Below are 26,616 nucleotides of genomic sequence, written 5' to 3'. Positions count from 1 at the left end.
AAACTGATGGAATATCTTTACAGTATTAGACTATATAAAATGTCACAATGAGCATTAATAACAAACAGTAAAAGGCAGTAATACGCCACTGTAGCGTCTAGTCTGCCGAAGAAGAAGAAGAAGAAGAAGAAGAAGAAGAAGAAGAAGAAGAAGAAGAAGAAGAAGAAGAAGAAGAAGAAGAAGAAGAAGAAGAAGAAGAAGAAGAAGAAGAAGAAGAAGAAGAAGAAGAAGAAGAAGAAGAAGAAGAAGAAGAAGAAGAAGAAGAAGAAGAAGAAGAAGAAGAAGAAGAAGAATAATAATAATAATATTAATATTATGTCGCCCGGACGATTAATCCGACGCAACAGTTTCCGGTACGACGTAAACAGAAGTTTGACATTGGCTGAATTTATTACCGTTAAATATGGTTTCGCTGTCTTTAAATTCGTTAAAACAAATAATGAGAGCAATGGTAGATAATCCAGGCTTCGACAGAGTCCTGAGAAAGGTAAAGGACACGTTCTGCGATATTTCTTGACCGTTTTAAGATTAATTTCTGTGACTCTGTAACTCAGTTTGCGCTTTTGAACGCAACAGTTTACCTAGCTGGACAACGTCCGCATTGTTGCACTGTCACAGATAGCTTTGTGTTTTCCTCAGGTGGACGTTTTGTCTGCCAGCCCAGGTAAGGTGGTGTGTGAGATGCGGGTAGAAGAGGAGCACACCAACCGGGGAGGGACGTTACACGGCGGGTTGACAGCCACCCTGGTCGATGTCATCTCCACCATGGCTATCATGCACAGTGAGAGGGGAGCACCAGGAGTCAGTGTGGATATGAACATAACGTGAGTCCGTGAACAGTGTAAAGCTCGGACTTATACCTCACCGATCCCCAAAAACCTTGATCACCTGTAGATGAACCTGTGAATTTAAACTGAAATTTGTGTATTGGTTGTAGGGTTCATAACTTCATATCTAATGCCCTGTGTTGTGAAGTGTGTGGAATGAACCTTCACAGATTGCTAAAGCATGGTCCTGAGGCTTACAGCATCCACCTAGAGCTGCTTTAATATTTTTGATTTATTTCCTCCAAATTACTATTATTATTATTAAGGCATGGCAAGGATTTTAGAAAAACCCATGAAAGAAAATCTCTAAAATGCTTTTATATTTTTCATTTTAATGTTTCAGTTAACCGTGCAGTCATTTTCTGTAAATGTAATGCATTTTTATTCGATTATTTGTTGGCCTAAAAATGGTCAAATGTGAACATACTGACTCAGCATATGAAATACGACCATGTGTACATTTTTAGTTGTAGATTGTACCCTCACCCAATGTTCCTAAAAACCCGAAATGCCCCTGCAAAAATACAGAGGACATGATCTCAGTGTACTCAACAGTACCTACAGCCCTGATTTCAGGCCTTGACCTTCAGTGTGTTAACCAGGTCAGATTGAAGATTAACTTCATAAACTACAAATGACTGGGGAGAAATGTCAATGTCTTACAGATACATGAATGCTGCCAAGATGGGAGAGGACATACTCATCACTGCTCAGGTTCTGAAGCAAGGACGGACGCTGGCGTTTGCAATCGTAGACCTCACCAACAAGGCCACAGGGAAGCTCATAGCACAAGGAAGACACACTAAACACCTTGGCAGCAGCTAAACTGTCTCCCCTCAGTGCCTATCTGTAAATCACATATCATGTAACTGTCCAGTTAAAACAAGGGACGCTTGAGTAAAGATGTAAACTAACCACTGAATGTACCAAAAAAAAAATTTAGTTAATAGTGCTACAAATCCTTCTCACAGCTGGTTACTTAAAGACCTGTGTTGTTACCATTGTTACATATTTGTCAACAGCTAGAGAGAAAATATTAGCTGTATAGCCAGTCAATCCTGACCTAACTACTATATCAATTGTACGTTTCATGCACATGCAATAAAACAAATAGACAAGAGTTATGCTTTCAGAATTTGCATTGTATTGGGATATGCTCAGCAGTATTGATTTGAGAATCAACAGAAAAAACCCAGAAGTTACACACCTTATACCCTTTCAACTGAACACACTGAATCAACAAGGAGCAAAATTATATGTACTTCATATTCTTTGGCAAGCAAGCCTGCAAAACCCAATTTTAATTTGATGAGCATGGCAGCAAATTATCTTAATTTTAGTAGGTCAAATTAAACAAAAATCAGTTAGCTTTCAGCAACTTTTGTTAGGTATGTTAAACATTAAGTATGTCACCATTTCAGTTTCTCACCAACCCACATCCCAAACAAAACAAAACATAAAACATCAGTTTTCAGTAGCTTAAATGAATGGTGCTTGAACGGTGACAATGACCTTCATCATCTAACCAACATGTCTCAACTTTGTGTACAATGCCTTTCAAGTCACTCAAGATTTTAGTAAAGGCCTGCCTAGCATGTTTCAGAGGAAAGCAAATGACACCAAAACATTTTTTTAAAAGTCCAGCAAAAAAACTAAGGCGGTTTATAAGAAGCAATACCTACACCATATGATTTGACAAATATTGTTCATCTTGTTTTCTTTTCTCATACAGGTGTTTTAACGCCTATTCACACTTGTCCTTGGTCAAAAGATTGTGTAAAGTTGTTCTAGAAACCCCATTGACATTACAAACAAGCTTTAACAATCCTTTCTTATGACAACAAGGATATAAAACACGTCCATCTGAGAACCACCGTGAAGACCTGTGTATTGTTTGTTCCTGTTTTGATGCAACATAAAGAGTTCCTTCAATGACCGGTGCTGCTGACAGTGCGGCTCCAAGAGAACAACCAACCACTCAAAATCAATGTTCGTGCAGGTTCAAATAAACAAAAATGGATGAGTGAGTAGGAGGGAATGAACAGGGAGTAAAATAAAAAAAAAAAAAAAAAAAAAAAAAAAAAATCAGGGGAACCAATCCAAAAATGGCAGAGAGAAGAGGAGGAACATTGGGAGTGTAAGGGGAAAAAAAAAAAACAAGGATGGGAATTGAATCAGCTTCAGGTCAGGGAGGGAAGAACGAGTAGGTAAAAAAAAAAAAAAAAAGATCCAAGCACAAGTTCAAATCTTTTAAAAGGAAACGGGTGGAGATGAGTACATCAATTTGCTTCTGAAAGCTTAGGCAGGAAGGAGGGGAAGGGCTTCTCCCTATGTGGCTGAGTGGAGCAGGAAGCCTTAATCAGGCATGTATGGGCGAAGGTGATCCTCGATGTCTCCGACACCCCAGCAGGTCAGCTGGTCCTGGGGCAAGTACAGGCAGAGGCTGCACAACTTGAAAACTGTGGCCTTGGTTTTAGGAGTCTGCAAGAGGTGGACAGAGAACATTTGTGATAAACTGAGTTAAGAAACTGTCTGAGGCATCAGTTGATTGAAATCAGTAACATCATTTCAGTGGACGGACTCACCTGTAAGTGCTGTCTATCCATGAAGAGAAATACAGACTGAGTTGGGTTGTTCATGACCATTCCAGCCTTGTCTTTACGACCCAAAGCATGCAAGCACTGCTTCTCGTAGTCTCCATGATGAAATTCAAACTTGGCCTGTAAATCAGAGGACAGACTTGTGAGCCAAGAAGTACATTTTGTTATATCCAGGCTAGGGACTATTTTCTGACATTTTATTATTAACTAAACAACCAAGGCCTGGTAATATTTAGGCCTGGGCGATAAAATGATAGCGATACGTACTGGCGATAGACACTTCATTAATAGCAATACGAAAATTATTAAATAGTTTCATTTAAATGCAAACTGCCATGAAGGCGCATAATGAATACGCCCCGGCTCATGAACAGCCTATCATATCCCTTGATTATGGAGCGTGCTACGACTGACACGCCAACAGCCAATCATTTAACAGGTGTTGTTCGGTTGCACCATCAAAATATGACAACAGCGTGGAGTGAGAAGTGAGTGCGGGTGTGCTGCACGGTAAAGAAATTGTTGTTGAAATTAGCTCAATTCGCTGTGCAGCTAACTTAGCGGTTCTAGCACAGGATGGCAGAGAGGAGGAGCTATGAGGAGCGGGGCGTGGGGGACACAGCAGGGAATGCTGACAGGTGCCGAAGTGGGGACCCGAACTGGAGCAGGGTGAGCGGGCAGCCTCCCAGTGAACAAGTCCGGACCGGGACAGACAAAGGCCAGTTTGACGACGAATACAGTACCGAGGTGATTTACAGTGGCTCCGACCAGGACTCTGACTCCGGGGACGACGAAGATGCGACGGGTTTAGGAGGAGACAGGAGAGACGTCAAGAGGGAGAGCAGCGAGGGGGAGGCATCAGAGAGGCAGTGACAGCTGTAGAGCCAGAATATTTTTCTCATCTTACTCTGTGAATTAAGGATTTATCTCCACCAAACCAGAGTTGGTGATTGTTGGAATAGTGGAAAGACTAACTAAGACAGTTTTGGTGAGTTTTACTTTGGTTCTGTCGAGTTTGAACGAAGTGTGTTTTACGATGAGTTAACAAGGCAAATACGCTGGTCTTAGTTCGGTAAAAGAGACAAACTTGAATTCAGAAGGTGCATTTTATTGTGATGGATTTATCAGCTATATCGGCCAGCCCTAGGCATATTAATTCGATAATGAAAATAATCGTTAGTTGCAGCCCTAATCAGAATCAAAATTACAACAGGCTTCCAACATTTACAGCCTGAGTAATCTGACGAGGTGCCAAGTTCTGACCTGAACAGGCCTAAAGGGTTCATCATCGGCCCCCTTCCATCTGGAGAACAGCAGACAGACAATCTTCTCAATATCGTTGCGTGGCCAAAGGATAAAGTCCATCTCCTGTGTGCAGCCTATCACATCCTACGGCAATATGAAGAGACAAAAAAGAACACTGTGAAACACAACTGGTCTTCTTCAAAATATCCCCTCCTCAGACGGTGCACTAACTTACCCTTCGCATTGACTGGTATCGGGGGGCGTGTAGTTGCACAACATCTTTTTGCAGGAGTTCTATCGAACTCTCAAGAGAGTAGCTGGAATCCCGCACCCCTCGTAGGATGTTTTCTTCATAATTGTTGGTCATCACTGGCACCACTTCAGCTACCTCAAAAAGTGCCGACTTCTTCTTCTGTAATGACAAAACAAACAAAAAACAGATACAAACACACATATATTAAGCCATCGTTTTGCCTTGGTCATATAATAAGGAACGAGTCTGAAAAAGACATTAAAATGTGTAATGAACAAATGCAGAAGAAAAGTATGTTGAGGTATGAGAGACAAATGTGGTTTGAGACTGTGTCAAGAATAAATGTGTTCTTCCATTTTACTGACAAACCTTTTCTTTGAAAACGAAGGCTATATAAATCTTGAAGTCAAACTGATCAGCCAAAGATTCCCTTTTCTTCCGAAGTTGAGCTCGAAGTCGATTTCTTGTCTGATTTCTTCGTGAAGTTGGGTCCCCCATGGTTAGATTTTGACGGTAGTGTCTTCCTCTCTTGCGCAGAATTTTTTGGCTACACTCTACTTTTGTATTTATCCGTTGGATAAAGGATGGAGCTAGCTACCCTTTGCAGAAACAACGCATCAAACAACTCTAGGCTAGATCTGTGAATTACTCACTAACTACCAACTGAAAAGGTCAACAAATCAGAAACAAAACTAAGTCATTTTAATTTTTGTAAAAGGGCAGTGTTGAGGAGGGGAATGATCAACAAGCTAAGACTACATCTCCTTATTACTGGTTCAGAAATTCATGTTTTAAGACATGACTTTTAAGCCAAATGAGTTTTTTTTTCAACCTGCCATCGACAAGGGATTACAACAGATATTTAAATGAAAGAGCAACTCAAATTTGACTAACTTTTCTTGTTTTGACTAACTTTTTCTGTGAATGTTACTGAAATCAACAGAAACGGCTGCTACTGTAAAAGCCCATACCGGCAATATATTGTTGCCAGTAAAATTGAGGATTACAGAGACTAGCAAGCAGACAAATATTCTATTGTTTGGGTCATTTCAAAGTCCCTCGTCCATGGCTGTCGTTTTGTGTTTGTTTCTCTGTAGAGACTGCGTTATGTGCGTGTTACAGACGGATTGGGGATACAGACGAACATGGCAGGTAAATACGGATGCCAGGAGATATTGGCACCGGGTAACATCGAAGACTACTGCGAAAGTACCTTGACATTTCCTTGACTGTTACTGCCACTCATTTGGCCCACGGCCTGCGGTGCTGCCATTGCTGATAGTCATGATGTGGGCGTATTTTTAGCACACTAGCTAATGTGAGCTAGCAAGCTAATCTAGGCATTCACTTCCAACACTAACTAGTAGTGAACAAACAATTTAGCTACATCTTATCTTCTGACTGATTGGCTTAATTGAGGCCTATGTGTGGTTGGCTAGCTAGCGTACAGTCATCTTTCCACGCGTTTACATTTTCTCGCTCGGTTCAATGTGACTGCCAGTGCTGTGAGAGTTAAGAGACCTGCAGGGTTGACTGACTAACTGGTTTTGCTTGTGCTCAGCATTTTAGCTCGGTATAATTCGCTTCAGTCGTGTCTTGTCAACAACTACATCGACAAAAATCAGCCAGGGAATCAATGGCCAACCAACGACAAACGCTGAATGGCGAAATAAACGTTAGCGTTAGCTAAACAAAATCTCCCCTTTCCACGTCTGAAGTTTCGAGGTGTTTGCTGCGCTTGTTTTCTTTCTCTTCTTTTCTTCAGTCGTCACAACCTCCGACTCGCCCTGCTGCATGCCATGTCAAGATAAATCGACAATCCAGCTGAAATCCTCCGTTCTTTCAGTCGACATGTGGCGTGTTCTGTCTCCCGGTGGGCCCATATTTAACGGCGTGTCGTCCAACGTTTTTCCGTTTGGTTTCTTTGTGTGTTTTTGGGCAGCTAATAATGGCACACACAAGCTCGTCGATCCACAGCCTCCCCAAAATGGCTGCACAGTCAACTACGAACCACAAAGATGTGACGTGTGTTGACACGTGACCGCACGAGGAAAAAAAAACAGCAGCACGAAAAAAAATCTTCCTCGTGAGTGGCGCCTTTGTCACGTGACGGAGTGGGCGTATTTAAGCCCCTGGCGCGAGATCCCCAGAAAAAAAAAAAAAAAGAATAGGCAGTTCCAACAACGAGGTGCGGTTCATCAACGGTAAGTCGAGTTAACGTTTATGTACTTTAATATTGCCTTAATTTAATTCTCTCCACAGCTGCTGCTCATGAAGTATTACTGACGGCATCCACTTTTGTGCTCGCATTAGCCGTGGTGGCTTATATTAGCTTATGTTTAGAGTTAGCTGACTCAGTTGGCCTTTTGTGCCGCAACTTCAGAGGTGGCGACACATTTCACGTTAACTTGTCTTTTAACATATAAGTAATTAATTCGCATCATAATTAACACACGTTTAGCAATGTTGTTGCGTTTAAAATCTAACGTTACCAAGTTATTAACCAAAGTTAGCTGTTAAACTAGCTTGCTTTGGCTGTTCTCAAACGTGTGTCACAGTCGTCACTTTGATGTGTAGTGACGTTATGTTAATTATTTCCCCATCAGGTCTTTTGAAAGAAAATGAGTTTCAGTGGAAAGCTAAAACACAGCCACCAGAGGTCTAATGAGAATATAAAGGTGAGTAAGTTAATTTGTCCTGTTTGAAATGTGTTCCTTCAAATTAATGTCAATTAAAAGTATTGTAGCTCAACAGTTAATGTTTAGCCCTGAGGTTCAAGGGATAATAAACAAGTAGACTATTATCACGATGTCTTGCCATTGTTGGTGTGGATGATATCATCACAGGCCACAGTGACATAATTAACAGCTGGTAGCTCTCCGTATCTGTAGGTGAGGGACCGAAAGCTATACCGTGTATCAAAGGAGGAATCACGCCTAACTTTTGTGTCTCAGTAAATGGGTTTTCATGACTTAAAAGACTCTTAAACAACAGATTTCTATAGATGACCGAAATGAAGATGTGTACGCAATCTGACATGTTGAAAAGCGCCTGTGTAAATAATACAACTTAATGACGGAATTCTGTTTTGCTGCTTTGGTTTCAGGGTTGGCTTATTGGGGAACTTTACTAGAACAGGGCTGTTAATGTTTATTGGTAACGCTTGTTTTTCCTATAAAAGTCTAAACTTTTGCTGTGAAAATCCTAGCAAGCAGTTAAATTACTGCAGCAAAAGGAGACTAATGTGGCAAGAGACAGTTGACTGTATTTTGACTGATTGATCTTGAAGTGAAGGTTGACTCTATTGTTCAGATCAATTTGTCCTTTTTTGATCTGTAGCAGCGTTATACTGCTTAGCTCCTGCAATTTAGACAAAGAACAAGTGTTTTGATTTCTACATGCTGTACTTCAGGTAGTTCCAGACTTCATCTCCCCCACAGCTCAAAATTGTCAAGACATGCTTTTTATAGGCATGGAAACGCACTAGCCATGTTGTGAAGCTGTGGCCAAACATTAACAAACTGAGCTTGTTTGCTGTTCTGTAATGAGCCTTGAGCAGAAACTTTCCCACGGCTGTTGAAAGAATTTGGGCCCTGCCCCTGTTCCCACACCTGTGGGCCTTTTGCACATGCCAGCAGTGTTAAGCCACTTCACTCATGCCCTCTCCCATGGTGACAGTGTAACTAAAGTAATGAGTGCAAAGTGACTTGATGAATGGGTGTTGAAAATGAGAACACAGGTCATGTTAGTTTCCCATGTGATTCGATCTTAGTTTCTCAAGACACCTCTGGTAAGAGGTTAGGATCTTGCCTTTTGTTCATCATTCTCATATCTATCTACTCAGCTATAAATGAACCCTTAGGTTTTTGTCTTCCAGAGCTTTTTCACACCGTCTCAAAAGGCAATGGGACCCCCCAGGCAATCCCTGCAGGTCCTCCATCCCTCAGTGGTCAACAAAGACTTGGGAAGGTCAGCTCAGGTATGCAGTAGCTTGTTGCTGGAAGTCAATGGATTTGGGTGACTATTTTGTGCATGTTTAGATAATTTGATCAACTGTACATTGTTCAGTGACAGAGCAAGCGAGTAGCCATCTTTGTCTTTTAAAACATTTTAAAGAAATGGCTTCTAAATTATTTTTTTCTTTTTTAAGATGGGAAAGGTCATTCCTAAACGAAAACAGTGGAGCGCAGAACAAACTAGAGGTCCAAAGAGGGTGAAGGCAGAAGTCAAATCCACACAAACAGAAGAAACTCAGTGTTTAACAGATGGCATGTCCAATGAAGCATATGAACTTATGGTCAAAGGTAGGTAGGGATTCATAATCAATACACTATACTTCAATAGTCACTTTTTCCAAAATAAAGTTTGAACAAATTGCGTGGCCTTTCAGATTCATTTTTAACTCAAAACCATACCGATGGGCAGCATATCCTTGGATATACATCTTGCTATCTTGTCAGTGATGGCATTTTTAAGAGTTTCTGGCAAGGGGCCTGCTGAAGGAGAGTGTGCCGAATAGTAGGCAGTCAGACGAGGTTGTACACTTGATGTTGCTCCCCTCATCTGGTGCCTCACTTGGGTGGCAAGCTAGCATGAGAGATCGCAGATTTCTTATCGCTGTAGAGTAAGACAGCTGCTTTGTACAAACAGCCTTAGTTTGGGTTGCAAAGCACTTCAACACACTGCTTCTCAGATGTTAGTCGTGATTGTCCGTTCAGGACGGCGTCATTCGAACAGGTCATTACAGTTCAAATAACCTTTTCCCACATTCAAACAATGTCAAAAAGTGACAGCCCTACTACATACTAACAAATTGTGGAATCTACCTCAAGAATTAGAAATATTTTGAATTTATCTTGACTTTAATGTTGCTGTTCTAGAAACACCTCCTTCAACCTATTGGAAAGAGGTAGCTGAGGAGCGTCGGAAGGCCTTGTACAATGTTCTACAGGAGAACGAGAAGGTGAGTTAATCACTAAGAGACGGGTAATGTTTAGCTGTCAATTGAGGTATTCCCACACTCTGAGTGACTGAGTCAACTTTAGTTGGCTCCAGTCCAGCTGGCAGTAAATTTTCAAGTAACACTGCACCTAAATACACAAATTTACTGTTCATTTTTTTTTTTTTTTGAGCAATTCTACATGATTTTTATTCTTTTAGACTGGATTATTTATAAAGCTGGAAGTTGGGCCTCATATCCTCTTCCCAACAGCTTTGCTTTTGTTTTCTGAATGATTTGGCCCACGATTAGTGCTACATTGTTTAAGATGCATTATTTTGAAGGTTTTAATTTACTAAAGCTTGGTTCAGTTTGCCCATTGCACCATGAGTTCTGGCTTATTTTATTTTTTTAAAACAAGCTTGGTATTTATGCTTGTTTCTCTATTTTTAAACCAGTTACACAAAGACATTGAGGCCAAGGATGAACAGATAACAAAGCTGAAGTGTGAAAATGAAGAGCTGCAAGAGCTGGCACAACACGTACAGTACATGGCTGATATGATTGAGGTAGGCACACTGGTGTAATGGGTCTGTTATGTCCTGATGTCTGTGGTGACCTTTTTACTGGTAGATGATGTCGTTTAAATTGCATGCTAAATTCCTTAACCTTAAGAACAAAACTGACTACACTACACGTGTGGAAATTTGATATACTGTATCATGTCCTTCTTTAGAGGCTGACTGGAAAGAGCCCAGACAATCTGGAGGAACTGAGGGATATTGCCCTTGATGTGGAGGAGGATGAAGGTGACAGTGAAGTGGCAGATCAGAGTGAGGATGAAGATTCTGATTTCAGTCATTGTGATGCAGAGGAAGGAGAGACCTCAGACCATGAACAAGCTGGGACCTCAGGAGAGCAAGATTAACTGAAACAACTCTTGTATGTTATGGGACTTTGACCTGCTTGTAGAGGTCAGCAGAATTTAGCTGACGTGTGCTTTGACAGCAACAAGTGGCCATCCATTTGACTAAACTTGCTTTTCAAAGTAACTTGTGTTATGTACTTTAAACTTCATTTTTGAAACAACTGCTATTTTATATTAAGCATTGAACAGACAGGCGCTGGTTTTAATTATTTTAGCTTTTGCTGTCCTTGTTCAAGTTTAGAGGTGGTCAAAACTTTTCAGACATTTTGACATGTCACAGTACAAAAAGCACAGGTGTAAATACCAGATTAATGATAGCTGAATCCATTTAGCTGCTGCTGTAGTTTCAGGGTCCTGTTATTGCGCATGCTCATTCATTGTCATGGCTTAGAACAAAAACATTGTTAATGTTGAGTAATGTCATGGCACAAGGAGTACTGGGGAAATTTGTTTAACAGTGGCATCACCTGCTGATGTAGCTCCAACCCGAACCCCTGTGAGCCTGACTTGCCTCCTGTCATTTCACACATGGGTGTGTGGGAGTAATACCTAGCATCCTCCTTGCACGTCACCAACCTGTACAGACTCAGCTTGGTGTCAGATTATTTTGACGGTATAATTATCCCATCAGCCCCTTCTTTGCCTTCTTGACAGCTGGCAATCGATCAATAGGATAACGATTTGACTAACACCTGTTCTTCTTCTACTATGAGAAGTCAAGGTGTGCTGTGAAAGACTCACTTAGGTGATTTGGCTCCAAATGATGGTGCTACAGCATGACCCTGAAGTGTTTTGGTTTACAATGTGAAATTGTGTATTGACACTTGTGTATGTAAAAATAAACACTTTAAATCAATGACTGTCTTTGTTTTGAAGAAGGTGGTCTTCAGGACTATAAATTGTCATTTACTGAGTAAGCAGCAACTCCACTTCTGGGCCCTGTCCTCTAAACATGGCTTAAAGTGCCCTCGGTTTTTTTTTTTTTTGGTTTTTTTTTGTTTTGTTTTTTTTAAAAAACATGTATCAAATGACAATGTGAGAGGGGCTTCTTGTAGTGATGACTCTACAGAGGATTATGGCCTGAATCTGCAGCTTTCCTATGCTTCTATAGAGAGTTTCAGCTCATTGTTTAGCTGTTTGACTTAAATATTTTGGTTCAAACCCACTGACTACCAAGGCACCAAACAGCAGAAAGACTAGCAGAACATGGTGGAGCTTTTGGCAGCTAATAACCCTCATATTTCCTTCAGGAGTTGGTAGAGACCGAACAGAGCTAAAGTTCATTTCGGAGGGAAATATTTAACTTTTTTTTTTCTCCGCTACATTTATCTGACAGCTGTTACTTTGCAGATTAAGACTACATTTTAAAAACATGTTTAGCAATGAATTGTATTTTATAAAGATCAAACCAATGCTTTCCAACCTTTTTGGCTCATGGCCCCATGTCATGTTTCAGATATGTTAGCAGTTCCACTAGAGAGGCACGTCTCCTAAACTTCTCAGTTGGTTTCATTTAAATAGCCTAATTGTTTGAGGCCCAAAGAGATCAAATTATACAACATTTCACACACAAACGCAAAGATTATGGAAAAGTCTGAAAAAGGAATACAAATTTGTGGGTTGGGACCTGACCCACAGGTTGGGAACCACTGAACTGACATACCTAACTGTAAAGTAGTTAAAACAAAATCTACTGTGCAAGACTTTTACTTGTAATGGAGTATTTTTAAATTGTAGCAATGGTGTTTTCATTGAAGGATCTGGGTACTTCTTCCACCGCTGTAGACAAGTCAAAAATATAACTGAATACATCAATTAACATCATTAAATGGAGTGTAAAAATAAAGTTTCATACTTCTTTTAATTTGCAATCACCTGGTTTAAAAAGCTAAAACTTTTTTTTTCCCTTTACCACAAATCAGTTTAAAACGTAGTGTATTGTTTTCTGTGAAAATAATTATTTTAGTATTTTGCAACTTTGATAGGTGAGTGCCCTCTTTGAGTGCTTTCAAGTGTTGGTTTCTTCAGTCAAGTAGTGTTTAATCATTCAATCATGGAATCAAAGTTGAAAATTGAATAAAATGTACTATCTTGACTCAAGATTTCATTCAAATACATGATTCTTGAGACACATATCTTCTCATTGAGAAGTTGAAGTACTCCAAGGTCTAAACTTTAATCAATGGAGGGCAGGATTTCCCTATATGAAATGGATCAGCTCTCCAAATTCTCAGCTTTGAGAGCCTTCTTCTCAGTCCTTATTTTGATGATCCGGCTCACCTTCCTGTCAAAGTTGTCCAGCAGAGTTTTGAGCTCAGCGGCTACCTCCTCCCGTCTCCCAAATCACCAGTTGTCCCAATCTGTGTAAGGCCATCAAAGTCTTCAGAATCACTTCAAATCACTGTCAAAGGTAACTGATATCCTTAGCTTCCTTCTCCCAGGTCTCTGCAGTCCAGTTGTTCTGCTCTTTCCAGAACGTGGTGACCCAGTGGTATTACCTAGAATTGAGGAACCTTGATTGTGAGGTATTTAATTCATGGTAATGGCCAAAAACAGCAATTCCCATCTCGCTATTTTATAACATAATATAGATAAAATTACATATACTGTGATAGATTTTGTCCATCTCCCACCCCCAGCCTCTACACCTTCAATGACCATTGAAATAGATGGGATTTTATTTAAAACATTTTTTAATTGCAGATGTAATGTTAAAAATGGTTATCAGTGAAAGGTTAAAATAAAATCTTGTCCTTGGATATCTGTAAAATACAACAAAGCACAACTGTGCAGTTAACAGTGTGGCATTTACTACATGTAGTCCACATATGTGACAATCTTTGAGCTGAATATTTGAAGTGTAAATCCAATCCACCAAGACAATGCTAACAAAAATGACAAACATCAGTCTTGACAGATATTTAAGACATTCGGTTAAAAAAAAAAATTCCACAATTTGTTTTAATTATGCAAAAATAAACTTTATTGCAACTTTTGATGAGCAGAGGAAATACTGCTAACAACTATGTAGAAGAGTAGTATGCAACTAAATGGATCAGTAAGGAAGCTATTGACCACAGAGATGGATGAAGATCAATTTCAGCAAAGTGCACCAAGTTATTCTTAAACCCACTCTCTAAATAGTTAAAGATGTGCACATTTTGACAACTTGTAGTTTGTAGGTGATTAGGAATTAAACAGCCAACAAATCAACTTGACTTAACACTGCTCAACTGCAAGTTTGTAAAAAGAAAGTAGTTCACTCAAAATAAAATGAACAAACACTGAATGAGTAGGTGAATTAGATACTTTACCAAAATACTGTAATGCTATTCACATCATGGAAGAAATAAAAGTGTTACTTAACATGGACCATGTTTTGCCGAAGCCTGGAAAAAAAACTTAACACCATCTTCAGCTTTTAGTAACAACTTCACACATTTACAGATTATAATACAAAAGAAAAAATACATTTCATAAAAATATTACTTGTTTTTAATCAATATGGCTTTTGGACTGTGCAGTCAGAACCAAATAAGATTCATATATTATGGGTTTGTCTTATTTTGAAGTTGTGCTTCTAAAGTTAAGTCTGAGTATTCTGGCCAAAATGCAAATGTGTTGAAAATACATTCTCCTTAATTAATTATGAGCTCTTATTAAAAGACCATTTTAAAATTAATTCTTCCTTTGGTTACAGTAAATCTTCTAAGTAATAAAGTAACATTTCTAATATATAATGTCCCATTTTGTTTGGGACTTTTTAGGGTAAAGAAATCTATAATACTATTAGACTATTAGCAAATCTTAATCTTCTCCAAAATAATAATTTATCTAATATAATTCATTCAAAATAAACTCCAATTAAAGTTAAGCATGAGATCATTTGCATGGTGATAACGTGGATAAACAATATTTCAAATACTAGACCCGATCCAAAATAGAACATAAATGTACAATTAATTTACATAACAATGCCATCTGCACTATTACAGTATAACTCCAAAGAATATAAGAATTACAAGGAGTAAATAATAAATAAGATGTGTGAACAAATGTGAGTTTTGTCACCGTGCACTAGCACAAGACTCAGTAGTACAGTTACAATGAGAAAAGTTGGAATTAGGCGCTTACCTCAGGTCAGTTTTCCCACGATACAGTTACGATGCAGGGAAATAAAACAGACCCAAGACATGCAGAACACAACAGAACACTTCATAAGAAAAGCTTAATTTCTAATCCTGCCATTAGCTCATATACTGTATGAATGTGCAGTTAGCCAAAACTGAGGCATTTACTCAGCCCAAAGGATCCTCCTCTCTGTACAGTTACTGCGAAAGTGCAAGATTACGATTCTGAACCCAATTTATTGCCCTCGACTGGCTCCGTACCTGGTAGGAAAAATACGTTTACAAAAGAGTGTATTTGTGGAACCCGCCTGCTCGACCATATCAAGGCTCAAATGGTCAAAGCTGACTTTATCAAATGTCTTCACATGTCAGCTAGGTGCAAAAGAGTCACGTATGTACAGAAAAATTGCACTTGTTCAACTGCAAGTATGAGAAAACTCAGATATAAACTGCTGAGTGAGTGAACCTTGGGCACTGTGCTGACCACTGATAGATAGCTGAGGTCAAAATCTGTTCAAGACTGTAAACTGCTGTTAAACTTGGGCTTTTAAACCACAACATCACTTCCACTTAGAATCCATTCTCAACTTATTAATGGTCCTCCCTGCCACAAAACACACATCTTTCACCTATACAAGAATCCCTGAAACTCAAAATGGAACGTACTAGAAAACAGAACTTAAAAATATATTTTAAATACAAGCACATACATTACACCGGCTGTGTAAAATATGCCATATTTACATGCCTTACAACAGTGCAAATCTTCCGAAAGCGCCAGAAAACATTTCTAATGCAAAACCACCAACTAAAACATGTGATAAACAGTGATTATGAAAAGATCATAGTTAGCATATTTCGTCACACAACTGACTGTAACAATCAAGATGATAATTAATCAGTGAGTAAGTGATACAAGTGTTGTGTGCAGTGGTGGGTAGCTTGTTGACAGAGGTTGTGTGAAGATGCATTGCTCGAATTCTTGTTTCCACAGTCTTTGGAGCAGCTTTCAGCGGCTTTGCGTACAGTCAAATTCTCCTGTTAAACTCAAATGTGAACGGTCTGCCTGGCTCAGAAAGCAGGGAGAGGAAGGGGGGAGTGTGGGGGTGTCTGAAAGTGGAGATGGTGGAGGAACGAGGAGTGCAAGTGTGTGTGTGTGTGTGTGTGTGTGTGTGTGTGTGTGCGTGCAGGAGGGGTATGGGTTGTGGGTCTTTGTGGTTAAGACAATTTGTTTGGTGTTAGTTCCTTTTCGGAGGCAGTATCAGTAAGAACAGTGATCTAATGTGGCGACGTGGAGATTCTTATGTCTGTGCCAAAAAGCAGATCAAGCTGAGGGGCAGTGCTGCCCTCGGAGGTCGGGCTGAGATGTCCTTTGTGATGTTTGGCTCAGAAGGCAGTGGTGACGGCGTTTCCTCGACGTGTGCCCAGACGGATTATTTCCCCCGGCACCGTGTCCAGCTGCTCGTACGCCAGCCGCCCCTCCTCACCTGCCACAAACACAAGGGTTATCTATAAACACTGCACCACCAAGCAGGTTTCAGTGATGACAAATAACTTATTACTTCTCAGTCTACAATGGTATCCCTGCAGTCAAAATATTTCAGCTTTTGGTCTCAATAAAGGCGAGTTAGGAATGGTACAAACCATTGAAAAAATTAACAGCATCCACACTATGGATTATATATATATATATATATATATATATATATATAAAAAATATTGTGTACTGTTTATGTTATAGTCAGATCCCTTAACTATGACGTCATGTTGACTATTTGCCTGATGAAGACCCAGGAGGGGGGTTTGTTGACTTTTTTCCAATCAAATAAAGCTTTAATAGGTCTAATCCAGTTTGCATCATCAGTTCTTAAGAAAACCTTAAGCCTGAAGAAAACTTGAGCAAAGGAAAACAAATGTGTCTCGGTATTACACTGTACACACTACATTTATATACATTTTGTTAATATGTTTATACTTCATGGCGTGATGTCATTCGTGTGGCAGTCGTGTATAAAATACAATTCAGAAATAATAGTGTTAAAAATTTGTTACTCACCAAATGTGAGCAGGGTTTCTATGGCGACGTGGCGAAGCTCTTCATCAGCTGAATCACACAGTGCTACCACCGCCCTGATACTCTCTACTGCCTACAGAAAGGCAGAAAAGCTCTGTCAGGAGGGTACTTATCAAAGTACATAAAGGACACAAAAATCCAATGCACTAATTTAGAATGATTTTCTCTTTTTTTAAATCACATATACTTAATGGTACTGTTACATTACATAACTCCTTAGCCATCATAGCACGTAAGATAAATTAGAAACAGATTATTTTTTAACCATGCCCTGACAAGTAGCTCATCTCTCACATGACTGCATGCTGAATCAGTAATATTTTTAGAACAAGACTAATAAAAAAAAAAATTACATGTTTAAAACAGTTTAACTGAATGTATTAAATTATCAATGCTTCAGCTCGTTCCCAGACTGGTAGCAAATGAGCAAATTTGTTATTTCATGTCCATCTTAATAGAATACCTATATGCCACATGTATTGTTCATTGAAAGTATAATGGTTTGCTGTAATCATTCTTCCCATCCACACTGTCCTTGTGTGCAAAAATGCATTTTAAAGTTCAGCTGTAGCTAATGTGAAGCAGTCTCATTAGCCAAATCAAGTGGTTATCTTTGCCCTGGCAGTTGGGTGTAGATTTAGTCCTGGTGTTTTGTCCCAGCTACAAACCTACATGCAACTATCAGTAAATGGTCCCTCCACCATGGCTCAGCAGGCAAACACACAGGGAATTTTGTGCAACAAAAGACCATAATTATGGAAGATACCACTCGATTTGACTAACTCAGACTGCTGAAGCGTCATAACAGCTTTGACTGAACTTAAAACAAAGACACAATATGTGTTTTGTCCTCCATCTCTTACACTGGAGTCACGCTAGGAAGAGATCTCTTCAAGACCTATCTTTGAATTAGTATTGCTTTGAAAGAAATGTAGCCTCAATGAACACAAATGGACACCTAAACTAGCACCAAATCTTCACAGTATGACAACTGTAGATGATGTCAGAAGCCACCGACCTGCAGACAGCTGAGAGCTGAACAGGCTGCCCTCTGGCTCTGACCTCCAGCCTCTGACAGCGCCTGGGTGTAGCACTCCACTGCCTGTAGACACACACAGAAACATTCAAACATGGCTTGCAGCATCTGTCAAAACTATTTAAAATGTTGTTTACACACATACGTTTCTCAAACATACTCCATCTCTTTAGCACTACTCACTCTGGCCCTGAAGTGGCTGTGTGATGCTCCAGAAGAGAGGTAGTCAGCTGCTGCCTTGTTGACCTGAGGGTCCTCTGCAGTGAGCAGGGAGGCCAGGGCCCTCAGGGTGCTGTTTCTAGGCCACAGGGTTGACACAGGCACCTCCTCCATCTCTGCTAGACAGCGAGAATAATCCCTACTGCACAGAGCCTCTTCAAACACCTCTGAGTACAGAAACACAAACACAGACAACATGTCAAAGGTTTAAACATTAAATAGCCTGCAGAGTGTCAAGCGAAGGGGCATTTTCTGTAATCCTGACACAAGCTTTCAGTTTGCTTCTGATCGATATCTGTTTAGTTTGTATTTCAAAAATCCAGGAAATGATCAGCGGTTTAACTTGGTTATTAAAATGGAGTGAAAAACATGTAAAAAACACTCCATTGTTTAACCATTTCTTGTTTTTTTTCTTCCTACACAATGACTCATAATCAATGTTTTTGTGTGTTCTCTCTCTATTTTCTATTAATTTTCTGTTACACAAAGCATTTTACGAGCAATCCAGGACCTTATTTATTCTAATCTGGTCAAGTTTTGGGTGCTTGTAGACAGAAAATCCAAGTGAAATTTGGTTTAACTGATCTGCTCTTTAAAAAAATAAAAATCCTGGTGTTAATCAGTGAAAATCAGTTAATTTTATCTGTAATGATTGATTTACATTCATCCTTCTGCTGAGATGTAGCTGAGGGATTTACACGATTTAGTGGCAGAAAGTTGTATATCTGTGTTGTGCTCAGTGCAGGTTAAGGCCATTCTCAAAGTTAGTAGAGTCATTATTAATAAGAATCGAGCAGACAAGTGTCACCCCCTTGTGCTTACCCTCTCTGGCCAGATGCAGCAGGTGTGTCTCCATGTCCTGTACTTCATGTTGTAAGATGTAGCTGTGGAACTGAAACACAGTCAGGACGTCTTGGGAGAGCGCAGCGGCAGGAGGATTGTGTGCCGCCACCAGATCGCTCCTGTCCACCATCTCGCTCACTACGACACCAGTCACTGGAGAGAAGAGAAGGAAATCTGTCTAGTCAGAGAAAATAGTTTCTAGCTAACTGGAACTACAGCATTGTGAAAATCTATTTAATATGTAACTCTGGATTCACAGTCTATTGCATTTAGACTCTTTAATAATAACTTTAATAAGTATTCTGTTTTCAATGTTTTTATATTCTTAGCAGCTACAATGATCTAATTTTTTCCACAGGGACAAATTTAAAACTGATTTACAAACCAATTTAGTGACTCATTTGAAACCTAACAGTAACTAAAAACACAGAAACAAGACTGTGTTGCAAACAAAACAGATGTAATTTTAAGTGTGACCTTTGGCTTGTTTGCAGAAAAGAAAACAGGCATGATCAGACCTGTGTCAGCGCTGTGTGGGTGTCTCTCCTGCAGCACTGCTGTGTAGCGCTGGTTCATGTGTTTGAACACTCTGTCCAGTGTGGTGTGGAAAAGTCCTGCAGACCCGCTGCACTCTGACCACAGAGTCATCAACTGTGGGCGCTCTGCGAGGCCCGGGAGAACTGAGAGAAAAGAACAAAACAGAAGGTCAGAAGCTACAAACCCTCAAACCTTTTCACACAATACCTAAATAATAACACATAGACTGCAACGTTGCCTGGTAAACACACATAACGCACCAATAAAGCAAATTGGTTTTCACTTGTTGGTACCTACCGTCAGCAGCAGATGTAATTGCTCCCAGTCTATCCACACTGATCTCTGCTAGCTCCTCTAACAGCTGAGTCTGTCCGGACAGTTTGAGGAGAAGACTGCAACGCTGCCACACACCCACCCCACTGGTCAACAGCTGCCATTACCAGAAGAAACAAAGGCATGTGAGATGTTTGATGTTTGAAGTTGCAGTAAGCTGCTGACATTAAAATGTTTTTAACAAACTGAATTGAAGTCAACTATAACTATTTATACTCCAAAACATGATGTCAGATGTGATAAGGAGCTCTACCTGTATGAGGTGATCACAGTACTGCAGGTGAATCACGATAGCCACGTCCAGGTTTTCGTTTCCAGTGGTAAGCGGCAGGGGGCTTCCCGCCACGCTGTTGCCCACCCCGGTGTCCTCTGTCAGGGCTTCACTCAGGTGTCCTCTGGCTTCTGGATGCTGGGCCCTAAGTCAGGCAAATACCCAGAGTCATCACACAGAACAGTAATCTACTGTACTTAGAATAAAATGGTTTTCAGTCGGGTGCTGCCGTGTTGCAAGATAATGCAGATTTTCTGTACAGTCTTTTTTGCAGTGAAACGAGCTGCTTGTCTGTTTTGTCAGAATGAAACCCTTCATGCTCTTGAGTTATGACTGATTGAAATATTTCATGCTGTCATGAATGAATAGCTGAGCATTAATCAACAAGCACCTCCTGCACATTCTACTTTTTGTTTGGTATGTGATACCTCAACAACAGCATTTCATTTTCATTTTCAGTGCAGCATATACAATAACAAAATGTACTAAGTGTCAATGTCAGCCAACACACTGTCTCCCACTCACCCGATCCTTTCCCCGTCGGTATCAAAAAGCGGAGACCTCTGTGGGATACTGAGGATGGCGTTATCGTCTCCAGTGTCCTCGTCATCAAAGTCAGAGGTGTTGAGGAAGTCAAAGCTCTCCAGGGCACTCTCCACTGTCAGACTGAGGCTGGATGACCGGCTCCTGTGACCCGGGAGACGACACTGGAGAGGAAGGGTGGTGGGAGGGAGGAGATGTGGGGTTAATAACCCCTTGGTTAACCTGCCACTGTCCATTCCATGTAGCTAAAATGATTTTAGATCATGTTTGATTATTAGTAATTTTTAATTATAATTTTCTTTATTATTTATTTTTATCTTCATCATAGGGTAGATATTTCCTAAATATACTGTATATTTTAAGACATGACAGTACGTCAGATGCACTACAGAAGACAGCCTCTTCAAAATAAAATCATTTAACATTCCCTGAAACTACTTAAAAAAGTTTTTTCTTCTGTTCATTCCCATATGAAGATCTTGTACCCATTTAAAAAGTGTTCAGTCACCTTGAGCAGGTCCTCCAGACGCATCACTTCCTGCTCCAGGTCCTGCAGCTCTCGGCAGCGGTGAGTCAGTGACTCCAGCCTCATCAGCAGGCTGTGGATGGCCTCCTCCAGGCTGCTCTCCAGGAACGCCCTGCTCCCCTCTCCTGCCCAGCTCAGGCTTCCTCCTCCCTCTGTGGAGCCCCCACTTGGCGGCACAATTTCCGAAGAAGTCAGCCTCTTCACAAGCTGCCGGGTCAGGCTGCCCGCCTCCTCTGTGTCCAGTTCCACAGGTTTCAGTTCGTCAGTGTGATCTAAGAAAACATCCTCTGGAGTCACTGTGGACAGGTGGCCGTCAGAGCAGAGGGACGGGGCAGCTGAACCACAGTTTGAGCCAGAATTTCGCTGGGACTCTGTGCGCTCCCACTCAGAGTCCTCTGCCACCTCGGCTTCATCACTGGCAAGGCTGGCACTGGTGCCCCTACTTCCTCTACTACCTGTCTCCCCATCCTCTTCATACTCCTCCTCCTCCTCCTCCTCCACTAAATGCTCCTCTGCAATAGAGTCCTCCCTTGTTGGGAGGATTTGTGTAGGTGATGGGTCTGTTTCTGGAGGAGTGACTGTGATCTCAGGGTTGGACTGGCCGGGGGAGTGGGAGCTCGGGGCGGGGCTGGGGCTGGGCGTGTAACCAGAGGTGTCGGAGAAGGTGAAGGAGAGACGCTTGCACTCAGCCACGCCACAGCCACCGTTCTCAAAGACATCATCTGGTAAAGTGGACTGAAAGGAGAGATGGGGGTGTAAATATGTGTAAACAAAAAAGATGGAAGATTAAGACTGAGATATAGCTTGAAATCAGTGCATGTAAGACAAAGAAGTACAAGAGAAAACTCTCAGGTGGAAAAAGAGATGTCAGATAAACTTATAACATCCACTCTAACTCCACTTTTCTCTCTAAATTCTTCTGACCAGATCTGTTCAACGAAGATAGAATCACAGTAAGGTAATTCTGAATAGAAAAGCATAACAAGAACACAAACAGCTTAAAGCATGTCATGCAAACATGCAAACAGCCACACATGGCATTCTGCCGCGCACAGAAAGGAACTGGACAAGCCCAAGTGTGTCCACACCCGCAGAAGAGTACATCCCCATCATGTCAATGAGGTAGGGGGCACACAAAAGTCAGGTTAGGAGGGGCGAGGGGCCACAACACACTCACATAGACCTCCAGACTGGATTTGGGCCTTGGCCGGAGTGAGGCCAGGTCACCAAACGAGCGACTGCGCCTTAGCTTCTCTAGCAGGGTGTCTCGGAGCACGTGCAGGAAGGAGAGGCGCTGGCGCTCCACGGGATATGGCCGCCACTTCTTTACACAATGCACGCAGGCAAATAGGTGTTGGGTATTCGAGTGAGGGGAGGGGAGTGAGATACAGGAGGGATAGATAAACGTGTGAAGTGGGACAGAGTGTGGGTAAGGGGTTTTGATGTGGAAATGCAAAGGAGAGGAGGATAGCAGGGAAATGGGTGAGGGTTAGTTTAGGGGTAGCACTAGCGTAGCTAACATAAGCATGATGCATCAACAGAAAAAATGTGTGCCATGATAAAGTATCCATGTAGTAGGGTGCAGACTCAGGTTAGTTTGCAGGGACAACAGAGGTGTAACAGACAAAATATCATCTCTTTCAATTCACCCAATTATAAGCCCAAAAAAGTTAAGATTTTTTTCTAGCCTAGATTGTGAGAAACAGCAGCAGCTGCTGTGCTCAATTCTACAAACTACAAAGTCCTGCAAAATCGACTGTCTCCCACCACACCAATGAAGCTAAAGTAGGTTTGTGTGTTGGACTCACAAAGAAGGTGGTGTCCTGGAAGGTGGGGGTGTCCGGCGTGCCCTGGCTGTAGACCGACACTCGTCTCTGGAGCGCTGTGGCTTTGCTCACGTTGCCAGATGACAGAGTCAGATCCTCGACATCGAAGGGGCTGGATGGGGGAATGAAAACAAGGTACTTATTGTGATTGCTCCATGTGATTAATTTATGTTATCCATAACTTGTAATGACCATGTTTCACCACCAGATGGCAGACAACCATAAGTATTGTAGACTGAATTTAAAGCTACTAAACTAATAACAGTTACTGTAGGTGTTCACTGGCAACTTCACAAACAGTCAGTGTTTGAGATACTGACTGTGCAAGAATCCAAATAGCTGTAGAAAGTATCACTGTTGGGTAGCACTCTCGAGAGATAAAATCATAGTGTTGAAAGGCTCTGTAGATTTAGCTGACCAAAACACTGCAAACCCAATGTTTATCCCTTTCATAAACTGAAAACAAAATATACTCACCTTAATGAAATTGCATTGAAACTTTAGTGGACCGAGCATGAAATTAAATTTAATCAATCTCCAGTATATTTTAAAACTCGCATTGATGTGTACATGCCTATTTACGGTCCGACGAACTTTGAAATATGATCACAATCGGCCCTTCTATTCCTGAGTTATGGTGTTGAATAATGGCCAAAAAAGGTATTTTCCAGGACATTATGATGTCACAGGGAAGTTGACCGTTGACTTTTTGGGTAATAAATGTCATCACTTCATCATTGTATCCCCATTAAACAACTGTGTGAAATTTTGTCATAATTACACATCAGTTCTTGAGTTATGGCCAAAAATGTGTTTTGTGAGGTTACAGTGACCTTTGACAACCAAATTCTAAAAAGTTCATCCTTGTGCCCTAGTGGACATTTGTGCCAAATTTGAAGAAATTCCCTCAAGGTGACGTTCCTGAAATTTCACATTCACGAGAACGGGACGGACGGACGGACAACCCGAAAACATGCATAAAAAACATTCCTCATTTTGTACTGCATTTTCAACACTGAATTTCTACAATTCAACCTTGAATACTTCTGCAGGCTCAATTGATCCTATTCTGCTGAACATAGATTAAAAAATTACTAACATAACACTCTACAATATAACAAAAAAAAAAACAAAACATGAATAGCACAAAAAGAAACTGCTCGCTGTTCGTATATGAGCCTACTTACTACCACGTGACCTCCAGGTTGAGTTTGATGGTCCCTAGGTCGTTAACGTCCACAGCCACCACCTGAGGCATGGCAGTAAACAGCTCCTTGGTCTCACAGATCACGCTGCCCACCAGCATGTGAGTGGCCAGGCCCTTCAGCTCTGTCACCTGAATGGGGCCAATGACAACAATTATTTTACTACTCAGGTCAAGAAAACAATAACACAGGTTCCTCTGACATCAAGACATAAGTCAGGTGATTGTTGATGAATTGTTTTCTTCCACTAGCTGTAATATGGTCATGACCTATCAGAATGATCACAAATCTATCCTGGATATTGTGCATGAAAAACAAACTTGTACATAAGCTGCGCATCTGATTTGTACATTGTTGTTTTCTTTACCCTGCAATGTGCTAATTTACTGAAATACAATAGTTTTAGGCACAAAGTTAGTTTATCTGGATTTCTTCAGTACCTTGATGCTGATAAGGTCAGTGATGAGAGGCATGAAGACCATCTCGTCTCCATCCCAACTCTGTCTGGAGTTAACTTCAATCTTTCCTTTCAACTTCCACCGCTGGCGACCGTACCGCATGAAAATCTAAAAGAAGGAATGGGAAGGGGAGTGTAAAAAAAAAAAAGAAGAAGAAATAAGTAAGCCTGAAGCCAGAGAAAGGACAAAACTTTGATAGCCTCATAGTATATACTCAATAGCAACCTTTTTCACTAATGGAGTGCAAGATGGATACATCTTATTCCACCATTTCATTCTGCGGGAAACTTTAGCTTAAAAGTATAAATTGTGTCATTACTCTTAACTAAATGGTTTTGCAAAATTTCACACATGGATTTCAATATTAAAGTAAAGTGGTTTTTAACAGCCCTGTGTTACATAAAAATAGAAAGGAACTTGCCTCATATTGGTCTCCAGGACAGAGCCTAGCAAAGCCTGCCAAACCTGTCAGAGAGAGGAAATTGATTTAAAAAAAACCATTTGGACAGGATTTTTTTTTTGGGAGGGGGGGAGACAAGCCAAGCAACCTCGTCTGCTTTTTAGGTGTCTTTAGTATTTAGCTGGGTGATTTCCAATGAGTGATCGTTTAGTGTTCAGTGCCTCATTACAGTACACATGGCTTTTAATGGACATATTTCTTGTTGTCAGGATCAAAGCTGTGACCTTTCTGTTATAGGATAAGGTTTTTCCCACTTGGTCAATGATTTCACCTCATGAAGTGTGGACATGCTCCATAGGTAGGTTGTGTAATGAATACAGTATGATCATTAGTCAGCTCATCACCACAAAATTCTTGAATTTTGTGGTGATGAGCTGACTAATCTGAAAATTAGAAGTGAATATCTGTATGTGAATGGGTATACTTGTCATTTGGAAGACTTTTTCTCATCTCACCTTTCATTTTGATATGAAACTCCCCGAGCAGGTTCTCCAGCTCGCTCTCGAACGTGCTCATGTTCTGGAGAAGAGAGAAAGATAGACCGATCACATAAGACAAGAACAACAATAGCAATCAAGTTATCTCAAGGGACTTTGACAATGCCAGTCAACACTAAACTGCAGAGGAGGCAGGACAGCTGGTCTAAGCCCTCAGGACAGGTAATGACAGGTATGTGTGTGTTATTGGGATTTAAAGGTCGTTCTGTACATATGTGACTATAGATTTCAGTGTTTACAAATGACAGTGTCTCCACAAAAGTCAACTTGTCTGGAAATGTATGAGATCATTGCTCATAGACTCAATTCTCCAACTAGCTTTACTTGATTGATTTTGACAAGGTAAATAAGCATTTTCATGTAAAACTCCTCAGACGAATTTGCAAATTTTTGCTAGTATTCGCCATACACTGAAGACGATGCTCTATGCCAGTACCTCAGTGTATTCCTTGTAGCGGCGGTTGACCTCTGCGATGCTCTCCTTGGTGCCTTTAGTGGAGGGAGAGCAGGAGAAAGCCTGCTTCATCCGACTGGCACCTTCTCTCAGGCGGCTCTGGATGCAGAAGGCCTCGTACAGTTCGTCCACCTGAAAGCACACACAGAGTCCCTCCATCTTTAATAAATGTACCACTCACACGCACAGACACACGAGAGAGATACTTGTACACTAATGAAACGAAGCAAGTCTTTGAAGTTTGAAACCCTCCATACGTTACATAAAAACATCCCTGGGCAGGAAGTGAACTCCTCAAAAACTTCCAACTGCCATCTAAATTATTCTGGATGTGTTCACATCTCACTGGGATTCATTCAAGGATGCCCAACACAGCTTTAGGCTTGTGCAGTAGTCAGTAACTTTTATCAAC

General features: G+C 40.8%; 4 protein-coding genes across 13 annotated transcripts in view; 2 read left to right on the top strand and 2 right to left on the bottom strand.

Moving 5' to 3' along the window:
* The first annotated feature begins 270 nt into the window (after positions 1-270).
* acot13 (acyl-CoA thioesterase 13) lies at positions 271-1,947 on the top strand. The gene is made up of 3 exons (XM_044170748.1): positions 271-487; positions 640-824; positions 1,493-1,947. The coding sequence occupies exons 1-3, from the start codon at positions 404-406 to the stop codon at positions 1,650-1,652; spliced, it is 429 nt and encodes a 142-aa protein (XP_044026683.1). The 5' UTR covers positions 271-403; the 3' UTR covers positions 1,653-1,947.
* Position 1,948: 1 nt separating this feature from the next.
* Positions 1,949-6,942, bottom strand: lg17h6orf62 (linkage group 17 C6orf62 homolog). Its single transcript, XM_044170747.1, has 5 exons — positions 5,295-6,942; positions 4,908-5,084; positions 4,691-4,816; positions 3,413-3,547; positions 1,949-3,308 (listed from the first exon to the last, which is right to left on the bottom strand). Exons 1-5 carry the CDS (start codon positions 5,421-5,423, stop codon positions 3,183-3,185), a joined length of 693 nt encoding a protein of 230 aa, XP_044026682.1. The 5' UTR covers positions 5,424-6,942; the 3' UTR covers positions 1,949-3,182.
* A 62-nt stretch (positions 6,943-7,004) lies between these two features.
* gmnn (geminin DNA replication inhibitor) lies at positions 7,005-11,648 on the top strand. Of its 4 annotated transcripts, none has more exons than XM_044170742.1 (7): positions 7,012-7,129; positions 7,532-7,603; positions 8,788-8,904; positions 9,076-9,229; positions 9,806-9,888; positions 10,323-10,433; positions 10,601-11,648. In XM_044170742.1, the coding sequence occupies exons 2-7, from the start codon at positions 7,547-7,549 to the stop codon at positions 10,790-10,792; spliced, it is 714 nt and encodes a 237-aa protein (XP_044026677.1). In that variant the 5' UTR covers positions 7,012-7,129; positions 7,532-7,546; the 3' UTR covers positions 10,793-11,648. The 4 variants fall into 4 exon arrangements, with proteins under 4 accessions (XP_044026681.1, XP_044026677.1, XP_044026679.1 ...); XM_044170744.1 differs by having other exon boundaries at positions 7,041-7,129; positions 8,803-8,904; XM_044170745.1 differs by lacking the exon at positions 7,012-7,129 and adding an exon at positions 7,292-7,310 and having other exon boundaries at positions 8,803-8,904.
* Positions 11,649-13,751: 2,103 nt separating this feature from the next.
* ripor2 (RHO family interacting cell polarization regulator 2) overlaps positions 13,752-26,616 on the bottom strand; it is a 68,712-nt gene continuing 55,847 nt past the window's right edge. For 5 of the 7 annotated variants that reach the window (XM_044170737.1, XM_044170734.1, XM_044170735.1 and 2 more), the window contains 17 exons: positions 26,187-26,336; positions 25,709-25,772; positions 25,215-25,258; positions 24,776-24,901; positions 24,318-24,466; positions 23,113-23,242; positions 22,482-22,628; positions 21,287-22,039; positions 20,761-20,942; positions 20,218-20,380; positions 19,929-20,061; positions 19,613-19,774; positions 19,074-19,247; positions 18,216-18,418; positions 18,015-18,098; positions 16,979-17,069; positions 13,752-16,409 (listed from right to left, as the gene is read on the bottom strand). In XM_044170737.1, coding sequence (XP_044026672.1) covers positions 16,309-16,409; positions 16,979-17,069; positions 18,015-18,098; positions 18,216-18,418; positions 19,074-19,247; positions 19,613-19,774; positions 19,929-20,061; positions 20,218-20,380; positions 20,761-20,942; positions 21,287-22,039; positions 22,482-22,628; positions 23,113-23,242; positions 24,318-24,466; positions 24,776-24,901; positions 25,215-25,258; positions 25,709-25,772; positions 26,187-26,336 — 2,856 coding nt within the window. In that variant the 3' untranslated portion in view covers positions 13,752-16,308. The remainder of the gene's footprint in view (positions 16,410-16,978; positions 17,070-18,014; positions 18,099-18,215; positions 18,419-19,073; positions 19,248-19,612; positions 19,775-19,928; positions 20,062-20,217; positions 20,381-20,760; positions 20,943-21,286; positions 22,040-22,481; positions 22,629-23,112; positions 23,243-24,317; positions 24,467-24,775; positions 24,902-25,214; positions 25,259-25,708; positions 25,773-26,186; positions 26,337-26,616) is intronic. The other 2 variants (XM_044170736.1, XM_044170741.1) reach the window with 2 other exon arrangements.

This window comes from Siniperca chuatsi, linkage group LG17 (assembly GCF_020085105.1).
Source record: "Siniperca chuatsi isolate FFG_IHB_CAS linkage group LG17, ASM2008510v1, whole genome shotgun sequence".
Lineage (NCBI taxonomy): Eukaryota > Metazoa > Chordata > Actinopteri > Centrarchiformes > Sinipercidae > Siniperca > Siniperca chuatsi.
This window is presented reverse-complemented; position numbering and strand designations above follow the sequence as displayed.